This window comes from Perna viridis, chromosome 8, assembly GCF_037379345.1.
Source record: "Perna viridis isolate PV_CMFRI_1.1 ecotype Kerala chromosome 8, ASM3737934v1, whole genome shotgun sequence".
NCBI lineage: Eukaryota > Metazoa > Mollusca > Bivalvia > Mytilida > Mytilidae > Perna > Perna viridis.
Window position 1 is genome coordinate 46649930 of NC_142452.1, and position 22884 is coordinate 46672813.

The window sequence follows — 22884 nt, forward strand, 5'->3', positions numbered from 1 at the left end:
TGAACTAAAATGATTTTATTTTTTGGAGATGTCTCTAAACTTTAAAAGGGAGATCCAGATAGTTTGATTTTTCTTTACATAAAACAATATATTTACAACAGCAGATGCTTTTTTTCTAAATATCTCTCTACACAAGATTTAATTGAGAAGTTGCGGTATATGTATGAACTTGAAAGGGTCACTGCTTTTAGACCAAAACAACAAACAAATTGATATTCTATGGAATCCATATAAAACATTACCGACATGGTCATAGTTTATGTAAATATAATAATGAATTGTGTATACAGCTAGATTTTTATTCACCTGGATATATGTTTTTAAGAGGATTTAAAAGTATAAATCATAAAACACCCTGATTTGATATTTTTTTTTTCAATTTTGTTCTCTCTCTTTTTCCAAATTCTATTATATATAATTGTAATAAAAACCCAACTACAATAGATTTATATTTATTTACAATAATACAATAGTATTGGTGATTTGTATGTATCATTTATACTTTGATTGTAATTGTAATATGTATGTCGGACTTTCAAAAAAAAAAAAATTAAAAATAAAAATAAAAATAAAAATATTGTGTGTAATGAGAAAGGTTGAATAGTACCAATTGGTCATAAAACTATAAAAAAAAAACATGAATCTTAGAATTAACTGTTAAAGACGTCGTCAAATCTGAGGACTTTGATTGGTGTTCATTGGCGTATCCGGAGAATAATCTAACGGGGCCACCCTGGGGGGTGGGCACCGAAAAAAACTTGATAAACACATTAAAAGGCATGCATTTACACACAAAACATAGACTATTTTCATAAATTTTGCAAATTGAAAAGCTAACAATGTTTCAATACAAATTGCATTTCTTTGGCGGGTTCATAGGTGAGTTGACAGGACAACCGAACGCCTGGGAGAATTCCCTCAATTGGCTCATAGCACCATTTGTGCTGAAACAGAACATAAGCGAATGATAATGTTGGTTTCTTAATTTAATTAAATTTTAATCTTCAATTATGCTACTCTTCATGACAGTTCGAGTACTTTACTCAGATTGCTGGTTTCTGGTAAAAATAGCTATTGGTTTGAATTGTTTTTTTTATGTTTTAATGCAAACACATAATTATTGTGTCTTACTACCATATAAGGGTTGTTTCCCAAGGTAGTCGATTTGTCGTGTATATTGATGTGTTGAGAATGGTTTCAATCACCAATAAGATTTATACGTATGCATGTAGTTACAGGTGTACACATGTACCAAACCAGAAAAAAAAAACAAGCGTCATTGGTTCAAATTGTGGTTGCATTCGGTCATAAGTGTTGAACTTTTTAGAAAAAGAATCGTATAAATTGAATAAAAAAATTGGCTTTTTGTAAGCTTTATCATTCTTTCATTGGATGATTGAAGACGGGGATCTCCAAAATACTGATCTATCTGCATTTTTAGTTAGCTTATGTAGGCAAAAAAAATCCAACATCATATTTATATCTTTCATTGGCAGTGTCTGAATTTTATATAATACAGATTGCTACTAAACTAAATATTGCACATCAAGTTGATTATCATAATAATTTGTGATATTTGCTTTGCATTAGTTGTCGCATTCTGACGACATTCCATTGGAAACGACATTCACAGGTTATCAGAGGTATTTTTGGGGTGATCTTTTTAAAACTGAACGGAAATACATTGGAGCAGCAAAACTTATCCCTGGCGTATGCCAGGTCCACACGTGATACCTGATATCCTGCAGAGTATATCCCCGCACAGCACGATTGTAGGCATAGTTATCATTCATGTTGTAACAGGTACTCTGTAAAGATGTAACTAAATACATATAATACATGTTTAAGGGGGTACCTGCTTCTTCTTCAAAATTTATCTGACTCGTTCAAATTTCATGAAATTTCATTCACTACTTTAATACTTTGATAAAAGCAGCAAAATATATAAATTCCAAGAAATTTTACCGTATGTTTCTTGGGAATAATTTCAATGAACATATAGCAGCTTCGTCAAAAGAAAGTTTGACCATTAAGGTGCTTGAGTTTGATACCAGAATATCACAAAATAAAACGTTTTGCTGATGTTTACAGTTATTTCCCTTGGGTATTTTGTACCTCCTTAAATAGAAAATGTGGTATTACAGTGTTGCATAATCTGTGCATACCACGTTCATTTTTGTTCGAGTGCACTGTATCTTATTAGAGTTTAAATAAATTATATGTGTGGCAGGAATATAAAAGCCTTGAAATAACTATGTCTATGAGAATGACAGATAACTCTGTTGGTACCGAGATTATTAATAGGATAATTAATTTGAAAGAGCAAATAACAAATTGGTTATCATATTTAATATATAGATTTCAGTGAAGTAGCCGATTTTCTTTGACAAAGTGAAGTATCGATTTTTTTACACTGGGAGCATTCGGTAAATCACTACATGTATCACATAATAATACACAATTACGTACGGCCCGCTGAGGAGGTGAATATCCCAAATTGTCAACCGAACTAGGGTTATTTCCCTGAGGGTTTTAGCAGGCTTACAAACCCTATTCGATTCTAAAGTCATGGAGAGTAACAGGAGTTCTGAAGACGTCATTTTGAAGGAAAGAAAAAACAAGGGAACCAAGGTTATAGCGGTAATCAAAGGAATGATATCCACGGACAAAGACCAGACATGGAAAACAGACATGATACATTGTACACAACAAAGAACATAAAGTAACTAAAATCATACATACAAAGTAGCAAATGCAAATGAGAAACTCGGACTCCACTAAAAACTGGGAGCATGAACCTGGTGCACACCTAAGGTAAGCGTCCTGTGCTTTTCTAGAAACACCCACCAAGTCGCTAAGAAAAAGTCGGGGTATACGAAAGATGAAAGGAAAACTATGACACATTGAACAATTCAGTTTTTATGGCGCAGATGGATACATAGTTACGATTGTGCTCGTTCTTGGTCTTTGGACGAAGCTTTTGTCCAAAAAGGTGTTAAAAAGTTAATAAAAAAACCTAAAAAACGCCAGGCTTAAAAAAATAAGAAATACAAATTTCAGAGGTACAAAATGTGTGTCAGAAACACTACCTGAAAACTCTAGTATAGTGAAATATTATAATTTTATGTTAATAAATATGTAATTTCATATTGGCTTTGTTGTAGATTTGAAGTCTGTCATATTGTTCGAGTCGGTCGTACTGGTCCCGAGGCATCGCCGAAGGCCAATACGGCTGTTGAGGCCAATATCATTGACCGAAACCTGACAGGGCCAATATGAAATGACATGCTTATTGACAATTTTATTAACCAATTCAACTAGATGATTTGTAGAACAGTTGTTTTCGTGTTTTACCAAAAACATGTATGTTTATTTACATTAGTCAGTCCTAGACATCCTTTTTGTATAAAATGGAAGATTTTTTTGTGTTTCTGCTGCTTTTAGACCTGATGATCAAAGTTAATGAAATCCAATTCTAACTCAAAATGGCGGTGTCAAAGGACCGGAAGTTATGATGTCGTATTGGTTTGATCCATATTGGTCCTCGTTTTTCATATTGGCCCCGTATAGATGCCCGGTTTGAATTCATATCAGTTGGTCAGTTTTTGACATATTTTAACGTATTTTGGGTAGTTTGTTTACTATTTACATTATTACTGATGTCCCCCAACGAAGATGAGGGATAATACGTTTTACGCCCGTTATGTTCGCAGAACTCGTATGAAACGGTTGAGTGGACTTTAATAAAATTTGGTACAAAAATAAGGCGCCGTATGTAGGTGTGCTCAAATATTTTGAAATTTCAAACATAGTCGCAATTTCGAAATAGCTGCTGTCCAAACTTTCTTTTACACATTCGTCAAAAATTACAAAAAGTCGTTGACAGTCCTATGACAATTAACATTCCTGTTCCTGTATGCTGTGCCTATAATTACCTGTGCAAATGAAACGAAGAACATTTGGTCGTTAGTCAAACCAACGCCTGGAACAGCCTTTTCCACTATATTCATTGAAACCCATCTTTGGTATGCCTGTCAATATATATATATATAAAAACACGTAATTTTAGATTTTATTATTTTATCTATTTCGGTTTTTAGTTTGGTTTTGTTCGGTTGTCTTTGTTTTAATTGTTTGTTATAACATTGTTCATATGGAAATTGATTTCAAGAATATTTTGAAGATTTCCGAGAATACGTGATTGTTCTGTTGCATTTTAAATTAAGCACGACTTTGTAACTAAAACCCGACAACTTTCAATCCTGTAAATCCAGTACAATGTCTAGTTAGAACATGTTTAGTTAGAACATGTCTAGTTAGAACATGTTTAGTAAGAACATGTCTAGTTAGAACATGTTTAGTTAGAACATGTTTAGTTAGAACATGTTGAAGAAAATTAGAAGATATATTTGACTTTTGGACAGAATTCTTTGCAGGAATTTCGGTTAAAAAACCGGTTATTTAATTGATGATGTACGGCGGAAGGCTGTTTAAATTTTCCGTGCTATACATTTAATTTTTTTTTCAGATTCAGATATGTTCTTTCCTGGAATGTAAGGACGGACTTTTTTTATTTTCATAATTTTCGCTATGATCATTCTGGATCATCATTGACTTTTTTATAGGAAAAAATGGGACTTTACGGGAATATCCGATTAGCTGCTATTTGACAATGTCTTCTTTGCTAGGTAAATCCATGTTTATGCATCCAGTTTTTAGGAGGTTGATCGAACGAGGAGTTTAAAAAGTTATCATACAGAAAAAGAAAAAAAATGAAGTAAAAATTTTCGAAACACCGCGCAAAACTTAGGACTGCGGACTGCTTGCACCTTCAGGAAAATGTCCCTGTCTGTTTAGCTGTCGTTCCAGAGTTTGCAAAATTATGGATAAAAACTGCCAAACAGTAAGGTATACACAAACCTGGAAAGATAACCTCAATCCACTTGCAATTGCTATACCTTCGTTAGCGAAATATCGACCTTTTACTGGAATCTAAAAAAAAAAAACAGCTTGGCTAAACAAAATGATGCACGTTTCAAGATTTTCAAGTTGTAACCAAACACAGGACTGTATTCTTTAGTATAAAATACTAAGATTTACTGTATTTTGTGTGATTACTGTTTTTCTGACATTACTGACTTTTTGTATCGCGCTAGAACTCTTACAAATAGGCTTCTGGAACAGGATTATGTTGCTACAAGATTGAAGGCATCACTACAGAAGTTTTATGGTCGTCATCGTGAACTCGTGGATCGTTATGGTGTATCCATCTGCACCATGAAAACTGATTTATTCAACAGGTCATAGTTTTCCTTTCCTAGTTTGTCTACCCCGGACTTGACTTTTTGTGAGCAACTCTGCGGGTGTTTCTAGAAAAGCAGAGGACGCTTACCCTACCGGTGCTTTTGTTACTTTGTATGTATGATTTTAGTTACTTTGTGTTTTTGTTGAGTAAGTCTGTTTTCCATGTCTGGCCTTTGTCCTGGATTACATTCTTTTGATTATCGCTATAACCTTTGTTCCCTTGATTACTCTTTCTATGCATTTAAGTAGGTAGACTTAGGATAAGGGACGTTACTCATGAAATCAGTGATATGTTTGTATTATATTCAATTTCGCCAAAACCTCTAAAGCTTTCGTTTTAAGCAGAATAAAATCAATCCATTTTATTTAGATGATTACATAAGATTCATGTAAAATGCTGAATACAAACGGTCCAATGATTTAAAGAATTGTGTCCCTTTACCCTAGGTATACCCCTTAAACATGTGGATTAATAAGAGGGATGTAAAAAAGGGGTTCCAGGCTACATTGTATAAATTCATTTTTTTTCCCCAAAATTTGCATGAAATTAACATATTTTCCGACGAACGGGAATGGGTACCAGTCGTCTACAAACCGCCGCTGATAGCATGGCATAGAATTGGGTTCAATAGAAATCTATGGCTGTTTCAGATACTAATAGAAATCTGTCAAATTTAGAATTATACTGAAACTAGTGCCTATAAGTCACAATTAAAATAAAATTATCGGATTAAGCATAAGGTGAAGCATGGGAATATACTCCAAATTGTCGGATTAAGCATAAGGTAAAAGCATGGAAAGATACTCCAAATTGTCGGGTTAAGCACAAGGTAGAGCATGGGAAGATACTCCAAATTGTCGGATTAAGCATAAGGTAAAGCATGGGAAGATGCACCAAATTGTCGGATTAAGCATAAGGTAAAGCATGGAAAGATACTCCAAATTGTCGGATTAAACATAAGGTAAAGCATGGGAAGATACTCCAAATTGTCGGATTAAGCATAAGGTAAAGCATGGAAAGATATTCCAAATTGTCAAATTAAGCATAAGGTAAAGCATGGAAAGATACTCCAAATTGTTGGATTAAGCATAAGGTAAAGCATGGAAAGATACTCCAAATTGTAGGATTAAGCATAAGGTAAAGCATGGAAAGATACACCAAATGTCGGATTAAGCATAAGGTAAAGCATGGAAAGATACACCAAATGTCGGATTAAGCATAAGGTAAAGCATGGATAATACTCCAAACTGTAGCTGCAACAAAAAGTCAGGAGAAATTCGTCAACAACCGAGTATTCCACGAAACTGGCTACATCCAAATTTTCAAGTGCTACGACCATGATTCGTAGAAAATAAATTGATTTCAAGAACAAACTTGCATAACAACATTTTGTACATGTACTTGTATTTACAAAGGAAAGCAATCAAACAAACAAACAAGAAAATTAATAAAAGACAAGAAGCCACGACAAATTGAAAAGAAAATGGTCCTCTGTAGAACATGGATTATGGAACATGTATGGATTAACAAATGTTATATAGAGAGTTAAACAAATACGTTATCGATTGAGAGTTAAAAAATATATTACCGATTGAGAGTTGAATATTTACGTTACCGATTAATGTTGAATACGTTACCGTTTGAGGGGAAAACTGACCGGGAACATTATAAGGTCCCATCGTTTTATTGTTGAAAAAGTCAACAAAACAGTTTCTTGTTTTGTTGTAAGTTATTTTTGTCTGGTTACTCCACCATCCCAAGAAATTGAATTCTCCCTTTGTGTTGTATCTGGAACCTATTAATGAAAAAAACGATCTGGCATAAAACCATTGATATACATTGTCAAGGAGATGTTCAATGGCCTTATACAATCACACCAACTATTGCAGTAGTTATGATTGATTGATTGATTAGACTTTAACGTTCTATGGCAGATATTTCGTGCATTTCAGGACGAGAACGATCGACGGATCGAACAGACCGTGCCTTGTGCTCGACAAAAAGGCTGAAACGGATCTTAGTTGTGCTAGCTCACAGAAGCATCAAGCTACAGGTTGGCATGCAACCCCAGTCGTCATTTTATTACCTTAAATACCACGTGTTTGTCGGAGAAGCTTCCAGCGTTGAAGTATTTGGTGTGACTCGACCGGAGATCGAACCCACGACCTTTCGCAAGCACACGAGGCGAGCACGTTACCCGTAGATCACCGAGACGGTTACAAAAATAATCACAACTCTGGTAAGGGACAACTATGACAATCTAGTGTAAAAATTATTTATTTATTTTTTGGTAAACAAATCCGATAAATAATATCCTGACATGACTTATCAATCAAAGTGATCATCGATCATCGGTAAGAGATCGAATTGTTATTTGATTGAGTAACACTGTAAACCGACTCTAAGACTTGTCGATGATTTTGATTGGAAATTCGCAAAAGCCAGGAGAACTAGAAAACGCACACACAGAAACGCGATTAGCATATTTCACCAGAAAATCCGGAATAAACTCGGATGCTTCGGAAGGTGAGCATGCAATTTCTGCTTCTTGCCAGACACCAACCATGCGACTCGATGAAGGTCATACGGTGGACAGAGGTCGTTGAATGGTCAAATTGGAAATCGGCTCTGTATATCGGTCAATTATGTCATCATGTCATGATGACAAAGAACAGCAAAAAAACAAACAAACAAAAAAAAAAAACCGAAGGGTCAGCAGTATGCTGATATCAATGGACAATGCCAATTTGCCTAGTCAAGTATTTTTTTCAAATACCAAAAAGAAATGTATTTTCTCTACTGCCAGTAATAAATTTGAGATTTATCATCCTTAATGTCCTGCGCCAGCTATGCCTTACATGTATGTGTTATCTTTGACCCAAGAGCCACTTGACCCCCTTTTTAGGTTATCAGATCAGTCTTGCTTAGCGTATACTGTATTTTAAGATGCTTTTCGTTTTGTAATGCAACAGATGCATCTAGACCCATCAAGGCGGTCACTCTTTAAGGCGATTTGCTGCAACGTGGGGCAGTAAAGCTGGTCTCATAGACAAGGATATCAAATTATTAGGATATTGGTCCTGCAGCTATTGTTTTACCCGTTATGTAGATAGTGACGTTGATGATCGTTTGAAAGAATTTCCTCCATCCGTTCCCTTTTACCCCGTTATTTTATTTTTTTTTTTTTTTGGGGGGGTTGGGGGGTTGGGATGTTTATTGTATCTTTTAATTATGATTATTGGGGAGATGTAATGGGGGTTTGTTCGCTTGGGGGTACCACGCCGAATTACTTTAACCCCGCCTCATTTCTTTTTGCGCCTGTCCGAAGACAGGGATTTTTGGCCTCTGTATGCATAGTATCGCTTTCACATTTAGTTTTTTTTATGTTACTTGAGAATAAATGGGCAACTCTTGCTGTACCTGTGTATACAAAATGATGCTTGGGGGCCAGCTGCAGCCTGCTCTGTGGTTTGAGGGTTTCCTCGTCGTTCATTGATGACCAGTGGGTGGCCTTGGGCTGACATTTTCATACCAGTGGGGTTGTTGTTTCATATTTACAATACCTATTCTCGTTATATTCAAATTTAGTCACTGAAACAATTAAAACAAACATTTCTCTATCAAGTTCATTTCTATGCTCTGCGATAATATAACTATGATTTCACTGAAGTTACACATCAGATTCGACAACTTATTTGGCATGTAAGTTAAACTACAAAGTCAATTGAAATTGTTATAATTAAAAAAACAGTTAATTTTCTTACCGTACTGGTCGATAGCGTGTATCAGGTAGTGAGCTAATAGACTTCCCATGCTTCCAAAGTTCATGAAGTGGGGGAGGGTATAATCATAAATTGGGAACTGTAGGAGTCCAGCGGGGACTATCAACTCATGCCATGGTCCCATGTACATCATGACTGTCGAGTAAGTAGTAAGTGTCCATCTCGCCTTGTCATCAGGTTGTGCTAATTTATTGTTCCAATCCTTTGCTATGAATTTGTTGATACTCAACAAATTTGCGAAGTAGTCGTTCCGGACAATTTTGAGCTACAGCATTAAATATAGTACTTAGTTGTTGATAGTTTGGTATCAGTGCTAAATAGTTCAGTAGGAATCATGCAAAAATATGTAATACATGTATGTGATACACCTAAAAAAATGCTACACATTTTTTAAGTTTGTTTATAAGTTGTTTTGTGGGTCTATATAATGAAATGTATTATCATTCATTCCAATATGTCTTCTCATAGGAGATAATACGCATTGTAATTTAGTGACATTTACAGGGTTACCTCCCTTAATTTTAAATTCTACGGTACATTCCATATAATTTTTATATCCCAAGAGCATAGATTATATGAAAAGCCACATGTTAATTTCTATCAAATAAAACATTTTAAACAAAATATCAAAAATAAAAAAAATGAAGGCTTTTCAACCATGAATCACATTTTGCATGATTCTTACCTGGAGTACTACTTAATCTCCGAATTAATTTCCTCTACAGACCTATAACCGCTTCCTGGTTTACTATGTATCACTCCCCTAGTGAACAAATTGGCTTTTGTCATGATTCATGGGATGGACTTTATATTACATATAAACATGTGTGACCAGTAGAAGTTTAATTGTTTCTTGCTTGATTTTTGACTTTTGATGGATGACTGTCTCATCAAATTGATACAGGGAAGATAATAGAAACTTATAGAAGGGCTTGAAAAATTCCCAACGATGTTAGAACTGTCAAATTTGCCATGCAAATTTTTGGTCGTTCCCTCCACGGGACTCGAACTCGTACCGCTAGCCTAGTGGTCTGGGGCGCTGGACTTTGTGCAGGCGGTGTTGCCATAGATGTCACAGCGGCACGACAAAAATGTTTGGTCGTTCCCTCCGCGGGACTCGAACTCGTGCCGCTGTGAAAATCTAATTTGCGAAGCAAATTTTTGGTCGTTCCCTCCGCGGGACTCGAACTCGTACCGCTGTGAAATCTAATTTGCGAGGCAAATTTTTGGTCGTTCCCTCCGTGGGGCTTGAACTCGTACCGCTGTGACATCTATGACAACACCGCCAGAACGAAGTCCAGCGTCCTAGACCACTAGGCCAGCTAGGCTATATAAAATATTATATAGCTTTTGCTGGCCGGGTCATTCCTCCTCGTAGGATTAATCTAGGGCTGTAACGTAGTACACGTTGCATGACAGTACGGGACAGTTCATCTAGATGTTATAATGTATGATAGGGGATCAGGGGCAGATTTTAGGCGGAGGCGTGACGGGTGTGGGCCCACCCCCCTAAAATGCGTTTTAGGTTGAAACTTTAATTTCTCGCTAATTTTACCACAAAAGATATCTAGATTGCACCCACTCTAGAAGTATATTTCAAAAATTTAATCTCCGCTCAGTTAATTTTAACTGTGGTAAATCACTGCTATCTATATAATAAATGCATGTATGAACGGCATCGACTCTCATAAAATAGCTCGTTCAACTGCGAGTTTCTACATAGCAGCCCACGGTACTAGCCAAGCTATACTCACCGAGCTATATATAGAATTTACTGAACCATCATTCATCATAAAGTCTGGATATCCCATTTTGTCTAGTGACGTCATTATCTAAGATATAAATAAAAGTTATATATATATATAATAATTATAGTTACTTTCGATATATATTGACTGTGCAACATCTCAACGAGCGCTCACTACAGTATCAAAAACAAAAGTATATAACTTCAGTTATTCTTTTTATCGGTAATCCCATTTTGACATTTATTTTATTTTATTTATTTTTGAAAATACATTTATTTTTCAGACGCAGTCGGTATAATAGTTTTGCTTTATACCTTTTGACTTTGAGGACGCTCTTCTTTGGAAACGCAAGTCACCTAATCGCAATAATGCTGTTTCGAGATTGGCCAAATACTACGGAAGCGTATTAGGACCATCCTTTTTTTCAAATTGTCGACTTTCATCTTGGAATTATCAACTGTATTCTTGGAATTATCAACATCAATCTTGGAATTATCAACTTTATTCTTGGAATTTCAAACTTTAATCATGGAATTATTAACATCAATCATGGAATTATCAACATTAATCTTAAAATTTCCAATGAGCGTCGGACCAATGGTTATCGGACTTATGAGTGTCGAACCAAATTAGCGTCGGAATTATGAGTGTCGGACTATCGATGTTATCCATAACAACATCCAACCGGAACAAAATTCAAACTCGTCATGATAAAACTATCACAACAATATCTTCACGACGAAAACTAGCGCGAAAAAAGTTTTGCCGGCAATCATACATCATTTCCTTTTTGCAATGGCATGCAGATTTTAATATGTTTTAAGTTATTACTATTTTTACGCGAGCGATTTAACATTTTTTGCTAATTCTTCCTCTTTTTAGGTCAAGGACAACCCCCCTTCCCCCGGTCAATTGTACATGCTCTTAAAATCCTGGATCCGCCCCTGAATACAAAGGTATGGTTAAATCGTCACGTAATATGAAGTTATCTAGTGACAAAAAACCAAGATAATGTCATAAGTCCGACGCTCACTGCTCCGACACTCATCAGTCCGACACTCATTCGTCCGACGACTTTTGGAAATTTTAAGATTAATGTTGATAATTTCAAGATTAAAATTGATAATTCTAAGTTTAATGTTGATAATTCCAAGATTAAAGTTGACAATTCCAAGATTAATATGTAGTTGATAATTCCTATATTAAACTTGGAATTTTCAAGCTTAATGTTGATGATTCCAAGATTAATGTTGATCATTCTAAGTTTAATGTTGATAATTCCTAGATTAAAGTTGATAATTCAAATATTAAAGTCGAATATTTGAAAAAAAATAAATAAAAAAGGATGGCCCTAATACGCTTCTGTATTTAAAATTTGAAATTGTATGTCAAGGGTTATTTTCTTGAACGAAATGTAGAAACTTAGAAGTAAGAAGTTAGAACAAAATTTTACTGCGTCGGCTATCTTTTAAAAGACAGTAATTGTTTTAAATTACTTTTGTCGCTGGAAAAGGAAAAAATCTAGCAAAAACAATTTTATACAATTACGGCATCTGAATCATGTTTGTTTTTCCAGATATTTTTATGATACAACCAGTGTCCAAGATATGAAAATATTAGACAGGAACATCAAAGATAAAAAAGGTCAAATTCCCGATAAAAGTGAATATAGTGCTATTATGAATCAAAAACAGCAATCCAAACTAGGAAAATTGTGCAAATTCATTAAAATTAAAAATGACAGTCTGCATTCTGTCTGACCTCTAAAAAACTATGATTGTATTTCCCTCCGCAACTGTACAACTCAATGCAATTTGTAATAATATGTTTTTCTGCATACCTTTGTACTACAACGGTTAATAAATTATATATCATAGGCAAAATAAGTGTAGACTAGTTTCTGTTTTCGCAGGATTCAAATTTCTTACACGTATCAATAAAGTTAAGACTACATCATTATTTGGGACATGTTATAGAAGTTGAAGTGTTAATTTTTGAGTGATTTATCTCACTATTTCAAGGTTTGGTTATCGCTTTCAATGTGGTAGACCTTTATTTATTTAAATAAAATAAAATAAAATAGCGTTACATCATTCTGTGTTTATAGTATTTAAAGCGGAGTTACCTCCCGTTTGCTGTCATTTATTAAGCCCAGATTCTAATCCAAACCATTACAGAAGTTTTACAAACAAAGTAATGTGATGAAATCAATGTTTCAGAATCTTTATAAATATACCGTCCAAAAACAAATTTTACTGCGTTGGCAATCTTTTTTTTTAAAAGACAGTAATTGTTTTAAATTACTTTTGTCGCTGGAAAAGGAAAAAATCTAACAAAAACAATTTTTATACAATTACGGCATCTGAATCATGTTTGTTTTTCCAGATATTTTTATGATACAACTAGTGTCCAAGATATGAAAATATTAGACAGGAACATCAAAGAAAAAAAAGGTCAAATTCCCGATAAAAGTGAATATTGTTCTTTTATTGTTCAATTTGTTTTATTTCTTTTTTTTTAAATTCATATGTTTATTTTCTGACTGATTTGCCGAAACATAAGGTTAATACTTTACCTTTTCTCTTGCAAGATCTTTCGTTGGTTTGTCCATAAAAGCGTTCCTCGTAAAACTATCTGCCATGGCTGACTTGACATAGTTCAAAATTTCATGGACCTAAAAGTGGCAAAAGAAAAAACATAAAAATAACAGTTGAGATGGTTAATTAAAATATAAACCGAAATAGTTACTAACTTGCACGTCACGAATTATATATTTACAAACATCGTTTGTTGTTATAATTGGGAACCACTGAACCTTTCCCCTGAACTGTGAACTTCTTTCTTAGAAAATATTGCGAGACATGGAAGATGAAAGTTAATGTTGACAAAACTAAGATAGTTATTTTCTCAAAAGGAAGAACAAATTATCCAAATTTCTACTACAACGGCCGTTAAATCGAAGTATTAAACAACTTTAATTATTTAGGAATTACCTTTAGTAAATTTGGCAGTTTTAAACAATGCAAACAGCAACTCAAGGACAAAGCAACTTGTGCTATGTATGAAGTTCTAAGGAAAGGTCGTCTGCATAATCTATCTATAAAGTGCCACATAGATCTATTCAATATACCTGTCAGACCGATATTACTATATGGATGTGATTTGAAAATATTGACATTTTGGAAAGAGTACAATTAAAATTTTATAAGATCCTCTTACACCTTAAATCATCGACTCAGAATGATGTCATTTATGGAGAATTGGGTTGTTTTCCGTTATACATAGACATACAAACCAAAATGTTATCGTTTTGGACAAAACTGATAACAGGAAAAGAAAACAAAATTGCTTCAATCATATTTAAATACCTATTTAGATTAACGCAAATATTTATATTTAGATCACGACTTCTAGACAAGATGAAAAATATTCTCGATAATTGTGGATTTTCGTATCTTTGGACTTTTCAAAATACAACTAATATAAAACACGTAATAAAACAAAGACTAGAGGTCCAGTATAAGCAGAAATGGGCAGGAAGCATCAACAACTCACCAAAAAAAACTATTAACTATCGGTTATTCAAGAATTCACATAACTACGAACAATATTTTAACATACTAAATGACAAAGATATTATTACATTTTCGAAGTTTAGGACAACGAACCACAATAGAAAGCGGCAGATGGCAAAATATAGAGCGTAATCAACGAACATGCCATGTATGCAGAGAAGCCATTGGTGATGAGTACCACTACCTGATGGAATGTCCAAATTTTCGAAACGATAGAAAGCTTTACATTGATGAAAAAAATTCATATCTAACTGTAATATTTTAAAATTTAGTGCTGTTATGAATCAAAAACAGCAATCCAAACTAAGAAAATTGTGCAAATTCATTAGAATTAAAAATGACACTCTGCATTCTGTCTGACCTCTAAAAAACTATGATTGTATTTCCCTCCGCAACTGTACAACTCAATGCAATTTGTAATAATATGTTTTTCTGCATACCTTTGTACTTCAACGGTTAATAAATTATATATTACAGGCAAAATAAGTGTAGACTAGTTTCTGTTTTCGCAGGATTCAAATTTCTTACACGTATCAATAAAGTTAAGACTACATCATTATTTGTGACATGTTATGGAAGTTGAAGTGTTAATTTTTGAGTGATTTATCTCAGTATTTCAAGGTTTGGATATCGCTTTCAATGTGGTAGACCTTTATTTATTTAAATAAAATAAAATAAAATAGCGTTACATCATTCGGTGTTTATAGTATTTAAAGCGCAGTTACCTCCCGTTTGCTGTCATTTATTAAGCCCAGATTCTAATCCAAACCATTATAGAAGTTTTACAAACAAAGTAATGTGATAAAATCAATGTTTCAGAATCTTTATAAATATACCGTCCAAGAACTCTTACATAATGTCTAAATCATGCATGTTATTACTAATTTCAGTATTATACTTTAAAGATTTTTATTTATTTATTTTGTTAGTTATAACTGCCGGTCCATATTTTAAAAGCGTCAATTAGACCGATAGGACCTCACTTTCAAAGGAAAAACATGACGTAATAGTTATGGAAGTAGTGGTTATTTTTTTCTGTTTTAACACGAATGATCCAGAGCAAATTAATTTGAAAAGTATAATACAGCAAATATTTCATGATATTTCGGTTCAAATTGCAATATATGGACCGGTTGGTCGCCCCATAAAATTCAATTGACATATGATGTTTTGGAGTTACCAACCGGTCCATATATTGCCATATGACACTCAGTACCTACTATAATTTGCTAAACATTTCATATATATACTCACTTTTTCTTTATTTTTATCCGCGAAATGATCTTTGACATACAGTGAACCGAGGGCATCACCCATGTATCGGTTCATGGAGTAGAAACAATAATACCAAGTACCGAGGAATTGTGGGATACCGTATCTATCGACGTAGAACTCTCTGTTGGCGTGGACATATTCCCACGATAAGTCCTGGGCATATCTGTGCATCAATTTCCAGGTGAAATAATTGTTGAGCATTCTGCCGATAAGAAAAAAAATTTACACAGACGGCACAACACAATCAAACAGAAAAAATAACAAAAACAAGTAAAACAAACAGACACAATTGGCTTAGCTTGGCTAATCTCATATTATGGTTTTGAAACTGTAATTAAAATGTTAAGAGGGTGAACAGGCAAAAACCAAGCAGTGGGTGACACATGATTAATTTTGTTTTCCAAAAATTTTCACCCATTTCATATCACAAATGGAGCAATTTCAAAGTTGAGTGTTGGATACGATACAAGAGAAATAAATTACGCAGAAAGCATTGAAATTCATTGAAAAAGGGAGATAACTCTTTTATTTGAGCAAAATTTGGTTGCTTTGTTAGGGAACTTTACTGCCATTTCCGGAGCCACCCATAGTCGATTCAAAACAAACTTTGTACTTTTTGGCATACATATGATGTATACTTACATTCGAACAAAAAAATCAGTGTGATAAAATTTACCTTGTGCCACTCATATCATAGTTATGATCTGCCTGATTTTTACATGGACAATTTAGTTTCCACTTGATACATGTAGAATTTCAAACAGAAAACTTAAGTTTTGTATTTGCTCAAAAATATTTTCTTTTCGAAGCTTCTGTTTTTTGTCATACGAGTGCGCACTGTCTCATTTTTGCAGGAACACCTAGCACATGTCATGACTGTCATGATGCATTTGTTAAGTGTGTGACTTTTTATTCAGAAAATATTTTCAAATGCATGTCATTTGATTGACCACTGTATTATGTGACCTTTTTCTATCTTATTAAAGTTAGACCTATCAATTGTTCCATTTCGTCACAACATGCAGGACTGATTGGAACAATTGATAGGTATAATTTAAATAAGATTGTTACTCTTGTCAGTCCTTCCGTCTGACTGCCCTTTTTCCATTATGACTACCCACACAAACTTCATGCAATAATTTTACATTTCTGAATAATTCATTTACAGTCTGTTCGGGTGAAACGTACAGTAACAGTCGTCTTATCGATCATCTATATTCAACAATAACCCGTATTAAAAGACTGTGATTGAAAAAGCCCCATATAATGCATTCTATCTAAAATCAACCAATATATATAGACCACCTGCCTTACATGTACGTGACCATGATTTTGATCTCCTTTGGGCGGTTTCTTATGACAGGCTTGGCTGTTGATTTAAATAAATAAGGTGCTCTATTGTTTTTTTTATATAGTTTTGTTTTCAATTTTATTCCTTGTTGAATGTGAACTCAGCTTTTACCAGACGTATAGGCGGCGAGTTTATCATACATGTACAAAAATACACTTTAATGTTGTTCAGTCCTTTTCTAGCTCAGTTCCCATCTCCATCTTTTGAAATACGACTACTGAATGCAGATTTCAACTAAAAGTTTACATGAACTCTTACATGCCCTAACTTACAATAAATCCCTTGCTAGAATGCTTCTATTCACCTGTTTTTGTTTGGGCCTAAATTTCCCACCATTGCAGTCATCATGGTTATCCATTCTACTTCATGAACAATGACTTTCGTATTTGGTGTAACATTGGCATCACTGAACATGTACGTCATGATTGAAGAAAAGTCAATCTGAAAATGTAAATCGTAGAGTGATGTCGGACGTGATCTGTATCATGGTTACCTTCAATGCATGTGGCTTCGCTTTACTATACAAACATCCGATGAACACTGTAGCTACAGTGTTGTTTGTTACCAGCAATCTTATAGAAAGGTAATGGAGTAAGCGTTATATTTCTCTTGCGCTCGGTAGATTATATGATTCACTTAAAGTAATGTTGATAATGACACTTTATGGTATCTTGGAAAATGTCTGTTAACCGTTACGCCTCTTAAGACATTTTCTAAAATAAGTGGAAAGGGAACCGTAATATGGGGGAACAAACTGATTAAGAGGTTGTCCACACAAAAACAAGGCAGTGGATTGCACATAACAAATTTTGTTTAATTTTTTTTTCAACCATTTTATATCATAGATACATCTTTTCTCAAAGTTGAATGTTGGCTTTTGACTGCATGTAACTGCGATGTTTAAGAAAGGAAAATACATAGAAAGCATTGAAACATTGAAAAGGGAAGACAACTCATTGATTTTGTGCAAAATTTGGTTGCTTTGTTAGGTAGTTTTATGATCGTTTCTCGGGCACCCATGGTCACTTTAAAAGAATATTTTTACCATTTGACATACATATGATATAAATATTACATTGGAACAAAAAAATTTACCATGTGCCATCCATATCATAGGATCTGCCTGATGTTCGCACGGACAGCCTCTTAAGGTTTAAGGTTCTGCAAAAATCAATATCTAGGATATTCCTTAATGTAATGTTTTCATTCATAGTTTTAATAATACATTAAACAAAGCACTGAAACATTGCTAAATGCATCTTTATATGTATATGACACACAAGCACAAGTCAAACTTTAGAACTCATGTTCTATAAATTCTATATAACATTAACAACAGAAATGTAAACAACATATTTTAGAATAAATCTACAGCTGTCAAAAACAAGATTTGAAGTCTGAAATTCATATAGCTCTGTTCCTAAATGTATAATGCCGTGCAAACTAGCATTAAATTTCTTTAAATTGCCATTTCTTGAAATTTAGATGAATTGAGATATTTTATACCACGATCCAGCTAAATACCAACACCAATAAACATAAAATATTAACAATCTTCATTAAAATCTAGCAATTTGTCATAAATTATTGCTAGTTTGCGCTGCATTATTCATTTACGAACAGAACTATATGAATTTCAGACTTCCAATCTTGTTTTTGTCAGCTGTAGATTTATTCTAAAATATGTTGTTTACATTTCTGTTGTTAATGTTATATAGAAGTTATAGAACATGTGTTCCTAAGTTTGACTTGTGGTTGTGTGTTATATACATATAAAGATGCATTAAGCAATGTTTCAGTGCTAAATTTAATGTATTATTAAAACTATGAATGAAACATTTCATTTAGGAATGTCCAAGATAAGAAACTTAATAAAAGTTTGGAGAAGGGGTTTGGAAGATTGTTCCGAAAATCATAGCGCAGTGAGCATTCTTAGTATGCATGAAGTCTCGGCTAAAATTAGCTAGTAGGTAAACTTTTTCCTTCCTTCGTTTTGTTTACGAGTGCAAGTGGAGGAGCACATCAAATTTTTAATTTGTATACTTACAACGTTACCTGTTTGTGATGTAAAATCGCGGAGGGACACCCTGTTTTCGTGTGCGTGAGGATCTATCGATGGTACTGTGTTCATCGTTATCTGTGGGCAAAAATGCATTTATATCAAACCATACCTTTTACATCAAACCATGGCCCTTTATATTAAACCACGGCTTTTAAAAAAAAATGAAACGTACAATTAGGAGAAATTTGCCTCCATAAATATATTCCTACGCAAAGCTCGTGGTCTAGGTCACAAGGAATTCACTTTTATGATGTCCACGTTCATTCTGAATAAGATTTAACTTGGAAATTGGAATTAAGTATTTTTGTACAGTAAAATTAATACCAAGTTATACCATAGTTTTCAATGGCCATACAATTTGAAATATAAAATATAATACCGTTACGTACGTTTGCAAGGTTATATTCTATCGTATAGGCATCGTTTACAAATGTCTCGATCTTCTGTGTGGAGTTCTCAATCGTCATGTTAGAGTCCCGTACGAGCATCGTAGCTACTAGTCTCATAAACTTCTTCAGATCATCGGTGTACTAAGGGAAAACATCATTAATAATTCACACAAAACATGATCAATTGACGAGAATGTGTACATAAATCGGTATGTATTTTTCAGTCATCGATTTACCCTTCCAACTTTCCCCATGGCTAACACTAGCCTTCTAGCTTCACGAATCAAAGCGAAAGTATCACGGCATAAATCTTTTGGCCTACATTGTAAACCGGAAATTTAATTTTATCAATTTCATGGGTCGTTTTCATATAGCAAAGTGGACAAAAATGAGTATTTTCTAATATTAAAAAATGATTTTTTAATATTAAAAAGTATGTTTTCTGATATTACAAAGTAAATGTTTTTTAATATTAAAAATGATTTTTCAATACTACAAATTCATTTTCTATATTGCACATTAGATTTCTAATATCAGAAATTAGAATTCTTATATCACAAAACACTTTTTAATATTAGAAATTGAATTTCTATTATTAGAAAATGGATTTGTCGTATTCAGTTACAATATTTTAATATTAGAAAATCAATTTGTGATATCAAAAATGTGACTGATTTTGCAATATTGCAAAGTGATTTTCTAATATTACAAATTCGTTTTCTAATATTACAAATTCAATTTGTAATATTACAAAATGTGTGATGTTTTATAATATTAATAAATCAGGAATTGTAATATTAGAAAATGATTTTTTAATATTACAAAATGAATTTCTAATATTAAAAAATCTTTTCTAATATTAAAAAATCTTTTCTAATATTAAAAAAATGATTTTGTAAATTCAAAAATTCATTTTCTAATATTACGAAATATTGATTTTTGTCTACTTTGGCTTGCCATATTTTCAGATTTTGTGGTGTATCTGACACGCACCCCCTCTAAAATGACCCTTAAAACTAGTTTTGTATTCCTTCACCCCTGGTATTTGGAGATGCTCTCTCGTCATTTTTAAAAAAAATATTTCTAACAAGTCAAAAACGACTCTTGAGACAAGTGTATAAAGCCGTTAGGTATCATTTGGTATCCTTAGTCCCAGAACAGTTTATGGTCATACTTTTCGATGGATTTTGACGGGAAGTGTTCTGGCATATAATTGTAATAGTTAGAATGGTCACGCTCATAGAAAAATAAAGATAACAGTACGGGTCGATCTTAACTGTATATTTTTTTTCATTTGTAACGTACGATAGTAAAATGTTTATACCAGGATCAAGCATTTATTGTTGTTCTTGACTGATGCATCCAAAGTACAATGTATGTTTTTTTCCTATATAAGCAAAGAAATGGGGTTCAGTACCTTTCTGTCTTCTGGATGCATATAATAAAACCAGTACATACTCATTCCGGACATATCCAGCTAAAAATAGAAAAAAATGAAGTTTCAAACGAATGGAACCAGTGGACAAATAACAGCCTGGGAATCAAACCGATATGAGACGAAGAACATCTTTAACAACACAATGGAAATATTACAAAACGAGTAACACGAACTTCACTGATTAAATATTTGATTATGGTTTTATGGTTTCATTCACTTCAGGACAAGAACGATCGGTCAGATACTTCATTCACTACAGGACAAGAACGATCGGTCAGATACTTCATTCACTACAGGACAAGAACGATCGGTCAGAGATAAACGCATGTGCTCTGGGGAGGTATGCAGTTCCTGCTTTTAACAAAACACCCGCCATGATCAAAATAATTCTATGAATAATACGTGAAGAGTTCATTGTTTTGGTTGATAATCTTGTTTCGGACAGACTATAAAGTTATGCATTTTGTTTTGTTTTTTTTTTTATGAAAAATGACCACGCATTTAGTTTTAGTTGCTTTTCAGTCATGTACGTTTGTGTAACATTAGAATCTGTCAACTTTCTCAATTAACTTACTAAAATTAAAATTGATTCTTTGTTTACTGACAGAAAAGTGACAATTTCAGACCTGAAATAACATAAACATAAAAAAATCGGGGCTATATTTACGCCTGTCATGATACTTTACAGCTTATGTTGTTAAGTTTTAATCATGTGACAAACAATTAAATCGGTCCACTGTGTCTCGTAGCACACAAACACCGATAATTTTTTTAATGCATATTTAGCATATTAAAAATGCGTGTACCTCTAAAACCCGTTTATTAGTATTGCCCCAGTCAGTGATGACCCGACATGTAAATAATGCACTCGTCCAGAAATCGACGGTAACCTTCTCCAAAGCCGTCTGCATGTCCCATGTAGAATTATTCCACGTACCCAAGACGTACCATCCTCCTGTATTGGGGAACACCTTCTTCAGTAAGGGATACCCTTTAGCACGCTCCTTATAATAAGTGTTCGTACACGAGGCGAACATGTCTTTGACTTTTTTTTCAGCAGAATCCTGGTTCCTATCTATAACAGGTGCCTCCAGAATCTTTTTCAGTTTTTCCTCATTTTCATAATAAAGTTTAGAATAAACTGTTTTTGAGTAGGTTTCCGAGTCAAGCGGATTGTTAATTTGAAAACCACCACAGGCATACTTATAGAAATTTGTACATGGATTCACAGATTTGTTCATATTCCTAACAACGTATGATGCACTTTTCAAGCATGGTGCTGTAACGCATAATTCCTCAACCACATTTGGTTTCCCGCCGACAGAATAAAGGATAATAAAAACGATACAAGTGATAGACACTACAGAAAGAGCAAGAATCAAAACTAACTCCTCCAATTTAATACTTGTTACTTTCTTAACTAATGAAGGAACAATTGGAATTTTGTCCGAAACTGGCGAATCAAACTGTTTGTAGTCCTCCGCCATTTTGACAAGACTAGATGGAGATGAAAACACGGCACAGAGTTTGGTGACAAAATTTTTAAATACTACACTAAACCGTGTAAGATATGATCAGGGGGTTATTAATGCTATGGCGTATTCTATCGTTATTCTTCTAAAGATTTATGAATCTCGAGTTTGACGTTTGATGGTACAGAATAAGTAAAGAGGCTGACGGGGGTACTGATTTAATCTACGACACGCTCAAGTTACCTATACCGCTACCATGGATCATGACGATAAATACTTTAACATATGATTTCATAATAAGTATTGACTATCAGCAGAGGGCCGCATGCTCGAGGGCTGGGTTTGGTGTACAGCAACTTAAACGAAATTGTAAAGTCTTAATACATTAACAAGGTTCCTTTTAGGTTAAGAGGACGCAGACCAGCAGCCGTTGATAATCTACCGAGGCATATAATATGATTATATAAAATAAACAATGCGTTACTGG

The 22884-nt window shown here is 33.8% G+C and overlaps 1 protein-coding gene across 1 annotated transcript; it reads right to left on the reverse strand.

The window, feature by feature from the left end:
- Positions 1-456: 456 nt before the first annotated feature.
- LOC148610754 (endothelin-converting enzyme 1-like) lies at positions 457-22641 on the reverse strand. Its single transcript, XM_088596095.1, has 14 exons — positions 21732-22641; positions 20905-20964; positions 19488-19628; positions 19084-19173; positions 17341-17477; positions 15665-15887; positions 13411-13509; positions 10842-10919; positions 9070-9352; positions 6943-7100; positions 4921-4992; positions 3936-4031; positions 1735-1808; positions 457-944 (listed from the first exon to the last, which is right to left on the reverse strand). Exons 1-14 carry the CDS (start codon positions 22410-22412, stop codon positions 845-847), a joined length of 2292 nt encoding a protein of 763 aa, XP_088452221.1. The 5' UTR covers positions 22413-22641; the 3' UTR covers positions 457-844.
- Between the last annotated feature and the right edge of the window lie 243 nt (positions 22642-22884).